The 20,212-nt window shown below is 37.6% G+C and overlaps 1 protein-coding gene across 4 annotated transcripts; it reads right to left on the bottom strand.

Moving 5' to 3' along the window:
* Positions 1 to 1,153: 1,153 nt before the first annotated feature.
* On the bottom strand, positions 1,154 to 20,212 carry LOC117328097 (uncharacterized protein C11orf65 homolog). Of its 4 annotated transcripts, none has more exons than XM_033885453.1 (14): positions 20,028 to 20,212; positions 18,488 to 18,543; positions 18,111 to 18,199; positions 15,788 to 15,893; positions 15,503 to 15,606; positions 14,872 to 15,079; positions 14,344 to 14,490; positions 12,190 to 12,346; positions 11,624 to 11,757; positions 11,141 to 11,205; positions 9,414 to 9,584; positions 7,255 to 7,310; positions 7,052 to 7,072; positions 1,154 to 1,531 (listed from the first exon to the last, which is right to left on the bottom strand). In XM_033885453.1, exons 1-14 carry the CDS (start codon positions 20,074 to 20,076, stop codon positions 1,389 to 1,391), a joined length of 1,506 nt encoding a protein of 501 aa, XP_033741344.1. In that variant the 5' UTR covers positions 20,077 to 20,212; the 3' UTR covers positions 1,154 to 1,388. The 4 variants fall into 4 exon arrangements, with proteins under 4 accessions (XP_033741344.1, XP_033741343.1, XP_033741346.1 ...); XM_033885452.1 differs by lacking the exon at positions 7,052 to 7,072 and adding an exon at positions 5,215 to 5,250; XM_033885454.1 differs by lacking the exon at positions 7,052 to 7,072 and having other exon boundaries at positions 1,155 to 1,531; positions 20,028 to 20,211.

The following is a 20,212-nucleotide window of genomic DNA, read 5'->3' as shown; positions in this document are numbered from 1 at the left end:
AGACAATCTATGGATACAATCTCTCCCTGTATCCCAGACAAGCTATGGATACAATCTCTCCCCTGTATTCCAGACAATCTATGGATACAATCTTTCCCTGTATCCCAGACAAGCTATGGACACAATCTCTCCCCTGTATTCCAGACAAGCTATGGATACAATCTCTCCCTGTATCCCAGACAATCTATAGATACAACCTCTCCCTGTATCCCAGACAATCTATAGATACAACCTCTCCCTGTATCCCAGACAAGTTATGGATACAACCTCTCCCTGTATCCCAGACAAGCTATGGACACATTCTCCCCTGTATCCCAGACAATCTATGGATACAATCTCTCCCCTGTATCCCAGACAAGCTATAGATACAACCTCTCCCCTGTATCCCAGACAAGCTATAGATACAACCTCTCCCCTGTATCCCAGACAATCTATGGATACAATCTCTCCCTGTATCCCAGACAAGCTATGGATACAATCTCTCCCCTGTATTCCAGACAATCTATGGATACAATCTCTCCCTGTATCCCAGACAAGCTATGGACACAATCTCTCCCCTGTATTCCAGACAAGCTATGGATACAATCTCTCCCTGTATCCCAGACAATCTATAGATACAACCTCTCCCTGTATCCCAGACAATCTATAGATACAACCTCTCCCTGTATCCCAGACAATCTATAGATATAATCTCTCCCTGTATCCCAGACAAGCTATAGATACAATCTCTCCCTGTATCCCAGACAAGCTATAGATACAATCTCTCTGTATGTTACACTCCATGAACCCTTGGTAGATATAGTTGTGTTTTAACAATTGTTGAATCCCAGGGCATCCAATCAATTTCGAATCTCAGCTAGAGGGCCAGAACTCCTGACTATATCTGCCAAGGATTCATGGAGCGTAACGTAATCAGAAGCCTTGGCTAGTGAAGATGTCCACCTCCCAGACAAGCTATAGATACAATATCCTCCCCCCCCCCCCCCCCCCCCCCCCCACCTCCCAGACAAGCTTTAGATAGAAGCTCCTCCCCTCCCAGACAAGCTTTAGATAGAAGCTCCTCCCCTCCCAGACAAGCTATAACTACAAGGCCCCTCCCAGACAAGCTATAGATACAATTTCCCCCCCCCACCTCCCAGACAAGCTATAGATACAATCTCCCCCCCCCCCCCCCCCCCCAGACAAGATATAGATACAATCTTCCTCAGTAGCCCAGACAAGCTATGGATATGATCTTCGATACAATCCCCAATCTGTGACAGGGCACTATGACTCACAGTGTCCTTTTTTTTTATTCCTTAAGACCTCTAGATGACCTTGACACCAAAGTAATTTCCAGACAAACTGTCTTCCTCCAGGAGGCTTTCCTTGACATAAAGTACTGTGCCCTATAGTGCCTGGACACGGGCTCCGGACATGCTGGAGGTAGGAGTGTTGTGAGACTGTTGTGTGGACTGGAAGCGGGATGGACCAGTAGACAGAGAGAATTCGTAAGGATCCAAGGCACTGGTAAACAGGTTGATACGGTCTTCTGCAACATTCAAGTGTCTCATTTAGAGTCAATTTAATACCCTACATCCATCGATTCAACAAAGATAAAGTTTATCGCTGTTTAACCACATTGTGTCACAACTAACTTTGAGTAACTTGGTTAACGAGGTCACAATACCACTTAGCATACAATTTATTCAATAGTGCGTTAAGTTTGACAGTAGAACAACAGTATTTAGAGCCAAATTAATGGTGAATTAGCCAATAGATCTCCTACTACATCATTATTCTACCTGCCAATAAATAACATCATATATCACATAACTAACACACCATTATAGTACCTAATGTACCAACTAGTAGTTCTCCTAGCATATCACTATAACAATGTGACAGTCACATTTTGGGGAACTAAATTACTGACGTGAACATTGTTACTATGACTATAACAATGTTCACGTCAGTAATTTAGTTCCCCAAAATGTTCATGTCAGTAAATATTGTCCCCAAAATGTTCATGTCAGTAATTTAGTTTCACAAGACGTTCATGTCAGTAATTCAGTTCCCAAAAATGTGAATACCTGTAATTTAGTTTCCAAAATGTGAATGTTGGTAATTTAGTTCCCCTGATATGTTGAATTTCAGTAATTTAGTTCTCCAAAATGTTCATGTCAGTAAATTTTGTCCCCAAAATGTGAATGTCAGTAAATTTTGTCCCCAAAATGTCAGTATTCATAATTCAGTTCCCCAAAATGTTAATGTCAGTTATTTAGTTCCCAAAAACATAACTACAAAAATACCCATTCCAATAATTTAGTTCCAGCAGAACATAATTATAGAAACCTCCCTACCAATGATTTAGTCACCCTGGTAACATATATACCAGAGTTTTCATTGACATTGTCCCCATAACCACACAGAAAATATAAAAAGAATCTACTTTTTTCAGAATTTCCATTCAAATTATACTGATCATGAGTGAACCCATTTTATCTGAAAAGGACCCTATTCATAAAATACCCAACTCAATTCTGTATTGGATACAATTGTGTAAATTTCATCAAAGTCTGTAAGTCCTTTAACAAGAAGCTTATATTTCCAACATAACTTTCATATTTCAGCCAGAATCTGTAGTCAAGCTTTCAATTCTTAAACTGAGTATCACCCTATAGCCTTCAAAGAACACTACATGTACTGATGATCTTTCATAATCTTGAAAAGTGACACCATTTCAGAACTTATTTTTAGAATGGTGAAAGAAATGAGCAGTTTTACTGGATTATACAGAATACTGGAATCACACATTGTACATATCAGTCTGGCTCACTACACTGTCAAACAAAAACTAGCCAACAGTAGCATACATTTATATCGGGCACAAATCCCAAATACACGCATAAACAACCCTGTAAAAGTAAACTTGATATCATATCCATAATATGTATATTATACAGTTTCTGTTTTCTACCATATGTCATATGATATTTGATAGAAGTGAGAATTACAGTAAAAATAGTGTCATGATGTTGTTGACACTTATTACAATATTTATACAAACAAAAGACTTCGCGCTGAGCCTAATCATCAAAAACATTCAAAACTAGCTATAAAGAACTTCTCAACATTACTGACACAAATTCAATGGGATTTTTGTCTTGTGCAAAACTTTTTCTTCATAGAGCATTTTTAGATTCAAAATCTGACTGACTGACATAAGCCCCAGTCACACTGCCTTAAGACAGCCTTGGTCAGCTATGGTGGTGTAAACTGAGAACTACTGTTAAGTCTGTATTCAAACCTTGGTGTGATGATTAATGATGGTTTGTAGCCTGCTATGGTAGTTTTAAACAATTAAAAGCCTAATGGTCATCTGAAGCCAAATCATAGTATTTTGATATCAGAACAGCACCTTAAGATCTGCAACACAGGGGACAACCAAAGTATAGTCTTGATAAACCGGAACAAAAGTGGGACAAATCGTCATGAGAGTGGTAGCATAGTGGTATCTGGATATACTGTGGCCTATCATGGTGATTTGTAGTGATACCGTAGTGGTATCTGGATGTACTGTGGCCTTTCGTGGTAAACCATAGTGGTACCGTAGTGGTATCTGGATGTACTGTGGCCTTTCGTGGTAACCATAGTGGTAGCATAGTGGTATCTGGATGTACTGTGGCCTATCGTGGTGATTTGTAGTAGTACCATAGTGGTATCTGGATGTACTGTGGCCTATAGTGGTGATCCGTAGTGGTACCGTAGTGGTATCTGGATGTAATGTGGCCTATAGTGGTGATCCGTAGTGGTACCGTAGTGGTATCTGGATGTACTGTGGCCTATAGTGGTGATCCGTAGTGGTACCGTAGTGGTATCTGGATGTACTGTGGCTTTTCGTGGTAAACCATAGTAGTACCATAGTGGTATCTGGATGTACTGTGGCCTTTCATGGTAACCATAGTGGTAGCATAGTGGTATCTGGATGTTCTGTGGCCTATAATGGTGATTTGTAGTAGTACCATAGTGGTATCTGGATGTTCTGTGGCCTATCGTGGTGATTTGTAGTGGTACCATAGTGGTATCTGGATGTACTGTGGCCTATCGTGGTGATTTGTAGTGGTACCATAGTGGTATCTGGATGTTCTGTGGCCTATCATGGTGATTTGTAGTGGTACCGTAGTGGTATCTGGATGTACTGTGGCCTTTCGTGGTAAACCATAGTGGTACCATAGTGGTATCTGGATGTACTGTGGCCTATCGTGGTGATTTGTAGTGGTACCATAGTGGTATCTGGATGTTCTGTGGCCTATCGTGGTGATTTGTAGTGGTACCGTAGTGGTATCTGGATGTACTGTGGCCTTTCGTGGTAAACCATAGTGGTACCATAGTGGTATCTGGATGTACTGTGGCCTTTCGTGGTGAACCATACTGGTAGCATAGTGGTATCTGGATGTTCTGTGGCCTATAATGGTGATTTGTAGTAGTACCATAGTGGTATCTGGATGTACTGTGGCCTATCATGGTGATTTGTAGTGGTACCGTAGTGGTATCTGGATGTACTGTGGCCTATTGTGGTGATTTGTAGTGGTAGCATAGTGGTATCTGGATGTACTGTTGCCTATCGTGGTGATTTGTAGTAGTACCATAGTGGTATCTGGATGTACTGTGGCCTATTGTGGTGATTTGTAGTGGTACCATAGTGGTATCTGGATGTAATGTGGCCTATTGTGGTGATTTGTAGTAGTACCATAGTGGTATTTGGATGTACTGTGGCCTATTGTGGTGATTTGTAGTGGTACCGTAGTGGTATCTGGATGTACTGTGGCCTATAGTGGTGATTTGTAGTGGTACCGTAGTGGTATCTGGATGTACTGTGGCCTATAGTGGTGACATGTAGTGGTACTGTAGTGGTATCTGGATGTACTGTGGCCTATTGTGGTGATTTGAAGTGGTACTGTAGTGGTATCTGGATGTACTGTGGCCTATCGTAGTGATTTATAGTGAAATCTGTAGCTGAAATAGAATCCTAATGACACAGCAATATAACTTGATATACCACATGATGAAGTATAATTACTTCAGTATACAGAACCAGAGGTATCGTTGATACACAGTGATCAATACTGTGACAGAGTGACTGGGGCTTAACGCAGGGGCTAGGTATCGTGGTAAGGTCATTATTGTTGAGAATATCTTTGTTAAATAGATATCAATGCAGAAATATATTACTCTTCACAGGATATGTGGTATCTTTCTGGAGTTGATCTGAAAATCAAATAATATCTAAAAATCTATATTTTCATGTTTAACTAAAACAAGAGGTCCAATGGGCCTGTATCACTCACCTGGCTCTACAGCAACTTTGAAGTTGATTTAGGTCATTTCTGCAGATACTTTGCTGATTACCAAGTTATTAAAATATCAGAGTAGGCTAGGTTTATTCATGTCAATAAACTTTCTACTTAGTCCACCATTCCAGTATACTATTGGCCTTATATCAGGTCTCAGAGTCTCTTGGCTATCGAAAAATCATTGTTTAAAGATTTAAGCCTATTTAACCCCAGTGAGCTTTAATGTTGGTCAAGGTCATTCATTAGAACAAACTTGGTAGCCCTTCATCCCAGTATACTACATGCCTAATATCAAGTCCCTGGGCCTCTTGATTATTGAGAAGCAGTTGTTAAAATATTTCAGTCTATTTGACCCATGTGGCCTTGATTGTAGATCAAGGCCATTCATTTGAACAAACTTGGTAGCCCTCCATCCCAGCATACCACATGACTAATATCAAGTCTATGGGCCTCCTGGCTATCGAGAAGAAGTCGTTTGAAGATTTTAGCCTATTTGACCTATTTGACCTTGAATGAAGGTCAAGGTCATTAATTTGAACAAACTTGGTAGCCCTTCACCCCAGCATGCTACAGGCCTAATATCAAGTTCATGGGCCTCTTGGTTTTTGAGAAGTCGTTATTAAAATGAAAAAGTTGACTCCGGACAGACAGACGAACGGATGAGACGCCGCACCATGGCATAAGCTCCATCTGGCAGGTGAGCTAACAAGAACAGGTATTAACTTATATACAATGAATGTGCTTTTACAAGGTACCAAATTGCAGGAGTGCCAGTTGATATTGAAGTTATTAGTGCAAAACAGTTTTAGCTGTGTGCAAAAAACACTGTGAAACTTTCCTAAAATACAGGCAACATGACTCTTTCATAATGTGTGAAATACCAGCACACAAGCAACATGACTCTTTCCTAAAATGTGAAACCAGCACACCAGCAACATGACCCTTTCAAAAAATGTGAAATACCAGCACACAAACAACATGACTATTTCAGAGCATGTGAAATACCACCATACAAGCAACATGACTCTTTCCTAACATGTGAAATACCAGCACACAAGCAACACGACTCTCTCCTAACATGTGAAATACCAGCACACAAGCAACACGACTCTCTCCTAACATGTGAAATACCAGCACACAAGCAACACGACTCTCTCCTAACATGTGAAATACCAGCACACAAGCAACATGACTCTTTCCTAACATGTGAAATACCAGCACACAAGCAACAGGACTCTTTCCTAACATGTGAAATACCAGCACACAAGCAACACGACTCTCTCCTAACGTGTGAAATACCAGCACACAAGCAACACGACTCTCTCCTAACATGTGAAATACCAGCACACAAGCAACACGACTCTCTCCTAACATGTGAAATACCAGCACACAAGCAACACGACTCTTTCCTAACGTGTGAAATACCACCATACAAGCAACACGACTCTCTCCTAACGTGTGAAATACCACCATGTGAGCACAATGTAGCTTAAATATCTTGCTTTGTGACTTTGTGAAAAAACAAGTGAAACAGGATCTTAATTCCTGGCTAGGTGTGAAACACCATGTAGTAATTTATCACTAAATACAATTGATAAACACTGTTTTTCACCCTGGTGATGGATGGTAACATTTTCGGACAGTGTCGGACAAATGAGACTATGACCAGTGCTCACAACAACAACCTGACAATACCAATGTAATGTATAACTAACCTATAGATCTCCTGTTGTTATCTAAAACATCAAACACTTTATCATGTATCTATTAAGACTGTACATTTTGAATAGCATCATTTACATGAGAAGTGGCTTCAGGTCCTTGAAACATGAATATAATACATATGTAAAATTTATCTTTATTTGAGGTGTAAAAATCAGATTAAAACCCTTTACTTCAACCAATTCTGTATACTTACCAACATGTCTCTCAGAGTAAGCACTTGTTGCCACTTCTTTCCAATTTGACATATATCTGTAAGATAGTTCACTTTATAATTAATATCAACTGTCATCATCACAACAGAATAGGATAATATGCAAACACCATTTTGTAAAATGAAAAATGAATTGAAATTATATAAAAGGCCATAAATTGTAAATCTTACTGAATTTTTAATTCAGAGACACAAGATGAGTTTGTGGTATTATACAGATGAAGGACACAAGACACACTATTGTTTAGTGATTGGAGACTGTGGAAACCTGTTCCTAACACAAGATCAGTCTGTGATGTTACACCCAGTTATATTAAAGACATGGTATTATTTTGCATAAATGGAACAATTGTAGTTGGCAGAGTCAGGAAATAATGCCACTCTCTATTCTCCTCTTTTTGTTTAGTTCTGACAGTATAAACTGTGACAGGTTTAGTTCTGACAGTATAAAGTGTGACAGGTTTAGTTCTGACAGTATAAACTGTGACAGGTTTAGTTCTGACAGTATAAACTGTGACAGGTTTAGTTCTGACAGTATAAACTGTGACAGGTTTAGTTCTGACAGTATAAACTGTGACAGGTTTAGTTCTGACAGTATAAACTGTGACAGGTTTAGTTCTGACAGTATAAAGTGTGACATGTTTAGTTCTGACAGTATAAAGTGTGACATGTTTAGTTCTGACAGTATAAACTGTGACAGGTTTAGTTCTGACAGTATAAACTGTGACAGGTTTAGTTCTGACAGTATAAATTGTGACAGGTTTAGTTCTGACAGTATAAACTGTGACAGGTTTAGTTCTGACAGTATAAACTGTGACATGTTTAGTTCTGACAGTATAAACTGTGACAGGTTTAGTTCTGACAGTATAAACTGTGACATGTTTAGTTCTGACAGTATAAACTGTGACAGGTTTAGTTCTGACAGTATAAAGTGTGACATGTTTAGTTCTGACAGTATAAACTGTGACAGGTTTAGTTCTGACAGTATAAACTGTGACATGTGTTATTCTGACAGTATAAACTGTGACAGGTTTAGTTCTGACAGTATAAACTGTGACAGGTTTAGTTCTGACAGTATAAACTGTGACATGTTTAGTTCTGACAGTATAAACTGTGACATGTTTAGTTCTGACAGTATAAACTGTGACAGGTTTAGTTCTGACAGTATAAACTGTGACAGGTTTAGTTCTGACAGTAAAAACTGTGACATGTTTAGTTCTGACAGTATAAAGTGTGACATGTTTAGTTCTGACAGTATAAACTGTGACAGGTTTAGTTCTGACAGTATAAACTGTGACATGTGTTATTCTGACAGTATAAACTGTGACAGGTTTAGTTCTGACAGTATAAACTGTGACAGGTTTAGTTCTGACATTAAAAACTGTGACATGTTTAGTTCTGACAGTATAAAGTGTGACATGTTTAGTTCTGACAGTATAAACTGTGACAGGTTAAGTTCTGACTGTAACAACTGTGACATGTGTTATTCTGACAGTATAAACTGTGACAGGTTTAGTTCTGACAGTATAAACTGTGACATGTGTTATTCTGACAGTATAAACTGTGACATGTTTAGTTCTGACAGTATAAACTGTGACAGGTTTAGTTCTGACAGTATAAAGTGTGACATGTTTAGTTCTGACAGTATAAACTGTGACAGGTTTAGTTCTGACAGTATAAAGTGTGACATGTTTAGTTCTGACAGTATAAACTGTGACAGGTTTAGTTCTGACAGTATAAACTGTGACATGTGTTATTCTGACAGTATAAACTGTGACAGGTTTAGTTCTGACAGTATAAACTGTGACAGGTTTAGTTCTGACAGTATAAACTGTGACATGTTTAGTTCTGACAGTATAAACTGTGACATGTTTAGTTCTGACAGTATAAACTGACAGGTTTAGTTCTGACAGTATAAACTGTGACATGTTTAGTTCTGACAGTAAAAAATGTGACAGGTTAAGTTCTGACTGTAACAACTGTGACATGTGTTATTCTGACAGTATAAACTGTGACAGGTTTAGTTCTGACAGTATAAAGTGTGACAGGTTTAGTTCTGACAGTATAAAGTGTGACATGTTTAGTTCTGACAGTATAAACTGCGACAGGTTTAGTTCTGACAGTATAAACTGTTAACTTACTCATCAAAGTTGAGGCTAGTAGTCCAGTCAAGGAGTTCATCTACCTCCCAATCCTCTAGTGCATCTGGACCCATTTGATCGACTGTGGCAACCATTCCTGCTGCAGCGCCCTCTATCAATGTCACAGTCTCCGGGTCATCAGACTTGGCCTTCAGCATACCATCTCTGTACCTATAATGGATTAGTTTGTATGTTTGATTAATCTAGAATGATGCCCTGGTCTTCTATGTGAAGTTAAGTCTGAGGGTAATCTGTGAAACCCTGGTCACTTGGTAAAAGGTCAGTCTGAAAGTTAGTTGTGATACTCTGGTTGCCTAGGTAAAAGGTCTGAAGGTTAGTTGTGATACTCTGGTTGCCTAGGTAAAAGGTCAGTCTGAAGGTTAGTTGTGATACTCTGGTTGCCTAGGTAAAAGGTCTGAAGGCTAGTTGTGATACTCTGGTTGCCTAGGTAAAAGGTCAGTCTGAAGGTTAGTTGTGATACTCTGGTTGCCCAAGTGAAGAGTAAGTCTGAGGGTTATTTGTGATATCCTGGTCACCTAGTAGAAAGGTAAGTCTGAGGGTTATTTTTGATACCCTGGTCACCTAGTAGAAAGGTAAGTCAGGGTTATTTATGATATCCTGGTCACCTAGTAGAAAGGTAAGTCTGAGGGTTATTTTTGATACCCTGGTCACCTAGTAGAAAGGTAAGTCTGTGGGTCATTTGAGAAACCCTGGTCACCTAGTAGAAAGGTAAGTCAGGGTTATTTATGATATCCTGGTCACCTAGTAGAAAGGTAAGTCAGGGTTATTTGTGATATCCTGGTCACCTAGTAGAAAGGTAAGTCAGGGTTATTTGTGATACCCGGGTCACCTAGTAGAAAGGTAAGTCGGTGTTATTTGTGATACCCTGGTCACCTAGTAGAAAGGTAAGTCAGGGTTATTTGTGATACCCTGGTCACCTAGTAGAAAGGTAAGTCAGGGTTATTTGTGATACCCTGGTCACCTAGTAGAAAGGTAAGTCTGAGGGTTATTTGAGAAACCCTGGTTGCCTAAATGAAAGGGAAGCCGTAGGGTTATTTGTGATACCCAGGTCACCTAATAGAAATGCAAGTCAGGGTTATTTGTGATATCCTAGTCACCTAAGTGAAAGGTAAGTCAGGGTTATTTGTGATACCCAGGTCACCTCGGTGAAAGGTAAGTCGGGGTTATTTGTGATACCCAGGTCACCTCGGTGAAAGGTAAGTCAGGGTTATTTGTGATACCCAGGTCACCTCGGTGAAAGGTAAGTCGGGGTTATTTATGATACCCGGGTCACCTAGTAGAAAGGTAAGTCAGGGTTATTTGTGATATCCTGATCACCTAGGTGAAAGGTAAGTCAGGGTTATTTGTGATACCCGGGTCACTTGGTAGAAAGGTAATTAGTCAGGGTTATTTGTGAGACAGAGTTTCGGACATCATTCCACACCCTATGTGATTGTACAGTGTGATTTTATCTCTTCAGACTTGACCCTTGACCACAAAACTGTTGTAAAATCATCAAAGGATTTTATCTCATATTGGGAATCAGATGTAACAAGCAAAATGCCACCTTGTTCAAGTTAGTATTCAGAGACTTCCAATGTCTGGAAGGCCACTTAATTTATACTACATGTATCTGGTGAATCACTCAGAACCTCTACAACAAGGATGTGGTAAAGGCTGTAAACCATCATTAGGGGTTTTCCTTAGGATAATTGAACATGTATTACATTTTCTTCATCCAGTCAATCTTCTTCAGCTTCTTCCTTTTATCTACATCTTGTTTTCTTTGGAGCTATAATATCAAGATATAACAGAGGAATTAATATACTGAGATAAGCTAGGTAAGCTTGTAGCTTGTTTCCAATCTCTTTATAATAAGCATGTTAGATACAACTTTTGGAATAAAAGCAATTAAACAAACTGTTACAGGTGTAAATACTGTTTTAGCTTAGAGATAAGACATCCTTATGATTTTATTTCAGATCAACAATTCTTAATTATCATATTCCAAGTCTCCTTTCTCATACACATGGATTTCCATTTAACTTCCAAGACAAAAGGCTATATCCAGAGGTCTGACATGAAATATACTGATGACAGACGGAAAATTACGGTTTACAAGAAAGGACTATCATTGGTAATAACATAGCTATCACGCCTTTATTGAGCTAAAGGCCTAAATATCAACTTGTCCGTAAATAATCACTTACCTTATCATGGCTAAACTGGTATTTTTTATTTGACGATTCCCATGTGATGGGGTCAGACATGATGTGATGTATGAGGCGATCGGATACCAATCTCCAGCCATTATTCTCTGAGCGTTGATACCAGCCAGACTTGTCTATAATACAGAAAACAAAGCCATTATTCTCTGAGCGTTGGCTTGTCTATAATACAGAAAACAAAGCCATTATTCTCTGAGTGTTGGTACTTGTCTGACTTGTCTATAATAGAGAAAACAAAGCCACTATTCTCTGAGTGTTGGCTTGTCTATAATACAGAAAACAAAGCCATTATTCTCTGAGTGTTGGTACCAGTCTGACTTGTCTATAATACAGAAAACAAAGCCATTATTCTCTGAGTGTTGGTACCAGTCTGACTTGTCTATAATACAGAAAACAAAGCCATTAATCTTTGAGCGCAGGTACCAGCCTGCATGACACCTTTTTAAGTCAAATAGATTTATAGGGAATTACAGTGCAATAAAGATGGAGTCAAAATATTTCTAAAGTGTTATAGACACATGAATTATAGACACATGAACAAGTCTGACCATCTTGTCTGGGACCTTTACGGACACTGCTGTGGACATCTTTAGCCATCTGTAGTTTGACAGTAGCACACGTGTAGTTTTTGGGACTGTTGGCACACATGTCCTGGATAGGTCTGTGTGTGAAGATCTTGTAGTAGATGTTGGGTGGGAATCTCTCCTGTATAACAAACACCAGTATACTGGTAACATCACCAACACTTCATCTACACATAATACTGTATCTACACATAATACTGTATCTACACATAATACTGTATCTACACATAATACTGTATCTACACATAATACTGTATCTACACATAATACTGTATCTACACACAATACTGTATCTACACATAATACTGTATTTACACATAATACTGTATCTACACATAATACTGTATCTACACATAATACTGTATCGCCACATACTACTGTATCTACACATAATACTGTATCGCCACATACTACTGTATCTACACATACTACTGTATCTACACATAATACTGTATCTACACATAATACTGTCTCTACACATAATACTGTATCTACACATAATACTGTATCGCCACATACTACTGTATCTACACATACTACTGTATCTACACATAATACTGTATCTACACATAATACTGTATCTACACATAATACTGTCTCTACACATAATACTGTATCTACACATAATACTGTATCTATACATAATACTGTCTCTACACAAATACTGTATCTACATATAATACTGTATCTACACATAATACTGTATCTACATATAATACTGTATCTACACATAATACTGTATCTACACATAATATTGTATCTACACATAATACTGTATCTATAGATAATACTGTATCTACACATAATACTGTCTCTACACATAATACTGTATCCCCACATAATACTGTAATACTGTATCTACATATAATACTGTATCTACACATAATACTGTATCTACACATAATACTGTATCTACACATAATACTGTATCTACACATAATACTGTATCTACACATAATACTGTATCTACACATAATACTGTATCTACACATAATACTGTATCTACACATAATACTGTATCTACACATAATACTGTATCTACACATAATACTGTATCTACACATAATACTGTATCTACACATAATACTGTATCTACACATAATACTGTATCTACACATAATACTGTATCTACACATAATACTGTATCTACACATAATACTGTATCTACACATAATACTGTATCTACACATAATACTGTATCTACACATAATACTGTATCTACACATAATACTGTATCTACACATAATACTGTATCTACACATAATACTGTATCTACACATAATACTGTATCTACACATAATACTGTATCTACACATAATACTGTATCTACACATAATACTGTATCTACACATAATACTGTATCTACACATAATACTGTATCTACACATAATACTGTATCTACACATAATACTGTATCTACATATAATACTGTATCTACACATAATACTGTATCTACACATTATACTGTATCTACAAATAATACTGTATCCCACATAATACTGTATCTACACATAATACTGTATCTACACATAATACTGTATCTACACATAATACTGTATCTACACATAATACTGTATCTACACTTAATACTGTATCCCACATAATACTGTATCTACACATAATACTGTATCCCTACATAATACTGTATCTACACATAATACTGTATCCACACATAATACTGTATCCCCACATAATACTGTATCCCCACATAATACTGTATCTACACATAATACTGTATCTATACATAATACTGTATCTACACATAATACTGTATCTACACTTAATACTGTATCTACACATAATACTGTATCCACACATAATACTGTATCTACACATAATACTGTATCCCACATAATACTGTATCGTCACATAATACTGTATCGTCACATAATACTGTATCCCACATAATACTGTATCCCACATAATACTGTATCTACACATAATACTGTATCCCACATTTACTGTATCTACACATAATACTGTATCCCACATAATACTGTATCTAAACATAATACTGTATCCCACATATACTGTATCTTCACAGTTAGGACTTCAGACTTGAAATTATATTTTAACATTTATTGTCTGGTCCCGGCGAGGAGATCATTGAGGACTTACCCCTGCCAATCGAAACTTGACATGGACACCAGAGGCAGCGTCCAGATACTTGGACTCATTTGGGTTGATACAGCGAAGCATGAGACTGGGGTTTCCTCGTGACTTGAAATTGATGAGGTCTCTGTAGTATTGGTATACTTGTATGTCCTGCAGATGTAATACTGGGTAGTTAGAAACAGCAGCTGTGATATTGCTTTAATAACTGACAAGCCTTGACTATCTTTATATCAATATGATGACAAATGTGTCAAGAAAATCAGCTATTATTATCACTGTTGGCCTGGGTAGCAATGGACAGGGAGTGAGTATGTCGGAGGAAAACAGAAATACTGGGAGACAGAAAACCCATGTAGCTTGGAAGATTATCATTAATATTATCATTTGAAGTTAGGTTGGGAAATAGACTTCTAGACATTTTGTGTATCACCAACATCACCACCTGGGTCCCAAATATTCTGTTCTATAGATCACTCTTATGATAATATCCCAGACTTAATGTGTCAACAACAAAATAGGTCAGATCCTTACTATATGTCGTCTCCAAGCCTTCTGTATGATGACTGCTGCCTGCCTCTCTGACAAAAACTCCCTCTTACGCTTGGGTGGTGGTGGAGGCGGTGGTTGTACTACAGCTATACTCTGTGGCGGCGGTGGACTTGGGGCTGCAACCTCAGCATTCTTCTGTTGCTGTGACAGCCACCATTGCTGGATGAAGTTGGCACAGAACTGCTCAAACCTGTAAGTAATATTAATCATCTTACAGGTGATCATGGAAATAGATTATTTATTTTACATCAATTTTGAAGGAAGATTATATGTAAAATATAAATTCCTGGGTAAATTTATCTTTCCAGTACCAATATTCCTTTATTCATACTGTATGTTAAAAATATCAGGAGTTTCAACTACACAAAATCAATTAAATATTCACCTCTAACCCAGAAACACTCCTTTTGTAAATACTGATATACCTATGCATGTTATGCTGCATTAATATCCAATTTCTTAACTACCTAATAGTTTTTCATAAAAAAAAAAAAAAAAAAATATATATACTGCATGGTTTAAATAATTTTAGATACAAATCCCATATACATATAGTACTGTGGCTATGTCTAATGTGATGAGATTCAACACATGTGTACAGTCATGTACTTACTTCTGAAGTTCTGAAGAACTTGTTCCTTGCTCCTCCATTTCTGACAGGTAACTCTCGTAGAACCCTCGGATCTTGTCTGTACTAGGAGGGCCCTCCATGTCTCCCTGTTAAAGTTAATTATAATCAAGTTGTTTATCTGGGAATGAATCTTACTTTGAAGCTTGATAAAATTCTAAGTCAGATTATTTATTGGTTTGCCTGTTCCAAACTGTCCCAACACTGACACCCCTTTTAAGATAGGTGATGACTTTTGATCAATTGATAAAGTTTTGTGTGCTGACTTACCTCCCCTTCCAAAAATTCCTCCTCTTCCCTGGTAGTGTGGTGCATGCTGCCACTGTATACAGCCGTCTTACTGACCTTCGGATTCAACGTCTGATGCAGGTTACATCTGTAGGTAGATTAACCTATATATCACCTATCTTCTTCAAGAAAACATGCAATTAAAAATACAGTTGTATCGGTGTAGATTTTAGAACATAAGGTAATCTATACCAATATACAGTTGTGTCGGTGTAAATGTTAGAACGTAAGGTATTATATATCAATATACAGTTGTGTCGGTGTAAATGTTAGAACGTAAGGTATTATATATCAATATACAGTTGTTTCCTGGTTAACAAGTCTGTCAGCAATCAAGTACATGTATTTATCTAAGATCTCACCAAATTCTTTATTCAGAAACACAATTAGAAACATTACGATCTAGAAGATATAATGACAAGCTTACATATCATCCAACCATTCATAAACACTCCACTCCCCCTAGAAAAATTTAGCAGGTAAATGCAAAATCCTGCATTCTAGTGTATTTCACAATAGATTCATACAATTTTAGGGGGGGGGGGGCATGCATGCCCCCCTCCTTAAATCCGCCAGTGCCTTTTACATCATTTCTTTTATTCTTTCATTAAATTGATATATTTTTTTCCATATCACATTATGATTTCATTTTGATATGATCAACTTGTTTCTGTTAATAAATCCTCTTGGTTGATATTTAATTTGATAAATACGTCCACCATAGCCCCTCCAGTTAATATCTAATGTGATAAATACGTCCACCATAGCCCCTCCAGTTAATATCTAATTTGATAAATACGTCCACCATAGCCCCTCCAGTTAATATCTAATTTGATAAATACGTCCACCATAGCCCCTCCAGTTAATATCTAATTTGATAAATACCTTCCACGATAGCCCCTCCAGTTAATATTAAATTTGATAAATACGTCCACCGTAGCCCCTCCAGTTAATATTTAATTTGATAAATACGTCTACCATAACCCCTCCAGTTAATATTTAATTTGATAAATACGTCCACCATAGCCCCTCCAGTTAATATTAAATTTGATAAATACGTCCACCATAGCCCCTCCAGTTAATATTAAATTTGATAAATACGTCCACCATAACCCCTCCAGTTAATATTTAATTTGATAAATACGTCCACCATAGCCCCTCCAGTTAATATTTAATTTGATAAATACGTCCACCATAGCCCCTCCAGTTAATATCTAATGTGATAAATACGTCCACCATAGCCCCTCCAGTTAATATTTAATTTGGTAAATACTTCCACAATAGCCCCTCCAGTTAATATTTAATTTGATAAATACGTCCACCATAGCCCCTCAAGTTAATATTAAATTTGATAAATACGTCCACCATAGCCCCTCCAGTTAATATCTAATGTGATAAATACGTCCACCATAGCCCCTCCAGTTAATATCTAATTTGATAAATACGTCCACCATAGCCCCTCCAGTTAATATTAAATTTGATAAATACGTCCACCATAGCCCCTCCAGTTAATATCTAATTTGATAAATACGTCCACCATAGCCCATCCAGTTAATATCTAATTTGATAAATACGTCCACCATAGCCCCTCCAGTTAATATTAAATTTGATAAATACGTCCACCATAGCCCCTCCAGTTAATATCTAATTTGATAAATACGTCCACCATAGCCCCTCCAGTTAATATTAAATTTGATAAATACGTCCACCATAGCCCCTCCAGTTAATATTAAATTTGATAAATACGTCCACCATAGCCCCTCCAGTTAATATCTAATGTGATAAATACGTCCACCATAGCCCCTCCAGTTAATATTTATTTTGATAAATACGTCCACCATAGCCTCTCCAGTTAATATCTAATGTGATAAATACGTCCACCATAGCCCCTCCAGTTATTATTTAATTTGATAAATACGTCCACCATAGCCCCTCCAGTTAATATTAAATTTGGTAAATACGTCCACCATAGCCCCTCCAGTTAATATTAAATTTGATAAATACGTCCACCATAGCCCCTCCAGTTAATATCTAATGTGATAAATACGTCCACCATAGCCCCTCCAGTTAATATTTAATTTGATAAATACGTCCACCATAGCCCCTCCAGTTAATATCTAATGTGATAAATACGTCCACCATAGCCCCTCCAGTTAATATTAAATTTGATAAATACGTCCACCATAGCCCCTCCAGTTAATATCTAATGTGATAAATACGTCCACCATAGCCCTTCCAGTTAATATCTAATTTGATAAATACGTCCACCATAGCCCCTCCATTTAATATCTAATTTGATAAATACCTTCCACGATAGCCCCTCCAGCATCTCTGTATTTCTATGGCGGCTGCTCCTTTAGCATCTTCACTATCACGGTCGTATCTAATGAGGGACTACAGAGAAAAAGTCATATATGTAGCAGGAACATATGTAACTTAGATATAATGGAGACAGAACAATTCACTTCTTCAGATGCCAAATTTTATCATATAACCATCGACCAAGCCATCATCACTGTATTTTACCTGATAATTAATATGAACTTGGAAATATAGTTTACCGATAATAGACCTGTGTATTGGACCAGAATTTCATCACATTTACATATAAATGTTTGATTTAAACTTGTTTGACAGAAATCAAGAACTCACCAGTAAAGGTACATAGCTATAAGTGCTTACCTGTCTTGCTGCCTTTGGCAGTGCTGCCAAGCGCAGATCCCTGGTATATGGACCCTCTGGAATTAACAAAAGTTATAGGTCTATCATGAAAGTTTATAATTCTGTTGGTAACTGTAGCATACCACAAGCAGAGCAAGACTGAATCATTTCAGTCTCCATAAGCTGTTAACTTACACACCAAGTTTCTTTAACACCAGACTTCAATCAATATCAAGAACGCTACATTAATAATATGTATTGAATTATATATACAGATTGTACATTAATTATCAAAAATAAAAAAAACATGTATGTGCACAGGATTTGGTAGACCTTTGTGGACAGGTTGAATTCCAAGTCTTGATCCATCCCATAGCTGTGAAGCTGCTGTACAAAAGTCTGGATCTAGGTAAGGTACATCACCACGACCCAGTATGGTTATAAATGTGACACAAGAGAGAGCACTGCCTGACTAGTGACACAGTCTGATGGCAGTTCTGAAGGCAATAACCTTATCAACACATTGTTATCTCCCAGTTTGTTCCAATCAAGTATTGTATTTACTGAGTTTTTAAACAAGTGAGATTTACATATTACAGGTTTCTTGGTGTCATAACCTTGGAATTTTTCAGGTTAAATTTGACGTACGATACCTCTTAGCCAGAGTTTCCTCTGGCCCTGACACCATGTCTGGACAGTGGTGTAGGGCCTGAGAGCACTACTACGGTAGCAGACCACAGCAGGATAGCCTGGCTATGGGTGATTTTTTTGCTGAGCAAATAACTCCTGTATTATTATTTGCATAATTTTTTTTTAAAGTAAAAAATAAATATATACTATAATTGGACTATTTATTATAAAGTATACGGACAGAATAAAACACATAGCTGGGACTAAACGGGTGTTCTGGGGTAAATAAATATCTCATTTATCCATACATGTAAGGTAGGTGTTATGTGTTATTGTATTTGCACCAAATTCTTAGCGACACCAAACAGTGTCCGATATTTCCACGTTTTCATATAGTAGTGCGCTCTGGCTCTACACCAGACATGGTGACAGGGCCAGAGAAAACTTGGGCTAACACCAGACATGGTGTCAGTGCTAGACGAAACTCTGGCTTGATACTTCTGTTCTCAAATTATTTTATATATTTTCGCCAGCTTCTTTGTGATTTTATCTTGTTAGTGTATATCCTTGCCACCAATTCTTTTTGTCGCATTGGAACATAAGTTTATCAGAGCTATAATAAGATTGGTACAGCATGTCTCTTGTGAACTTACTGTTAACACTACTGTAGTTATCTGTGATACAGGTTATCATTTGTGATTATATTAATAGTGTTATCGTTGAAAATGTCATTCTTTAAATGTACTGTATCTTGTGCTTTCCTGCCTCTGATTTTCGTAGTAAGTGTTGAGGAGCGAGGTATAGCATGCTGACGTAGCTACACACATTACGGCAGATTATCTACACCGAGTTAATAGCCTACCCCGTTACCGTTACTGTATTTTTATAAGAACAGGCTAACAAAGTTACGTTTTCATTTGTGATAACTTACCATCGAAGCTAGTACCAAGCAAAATGTCGTCTGCTTCTTTCTCGTCCATTTTAGCGTCAAGGTGTCGACATAACCAAGGTTTAATGAAGCTTTAACCCCATATCAACAGCAAGTCGCCATCACTGAGTAGGCCTAAAGCTGGTTGCCAATTTCAACAACATCATGGCTGACAAAGATACGGACAT

Source organism: Pecten maximus, chromosome 5 (genome assembly GCF_902652985.1).
Source record: "Pecten maximus chromosome 5, xPecMax1.1, whole genome shotgun sequence".
NCBI lineage: Eukaryota > Metazoa > Mollusca > Bivalvia > Pectinida > Pectinidae > Pecten > Pecten maximus.
This window is presented reverse-complemented; position numbering and strand designations above follow the sequence as displayed.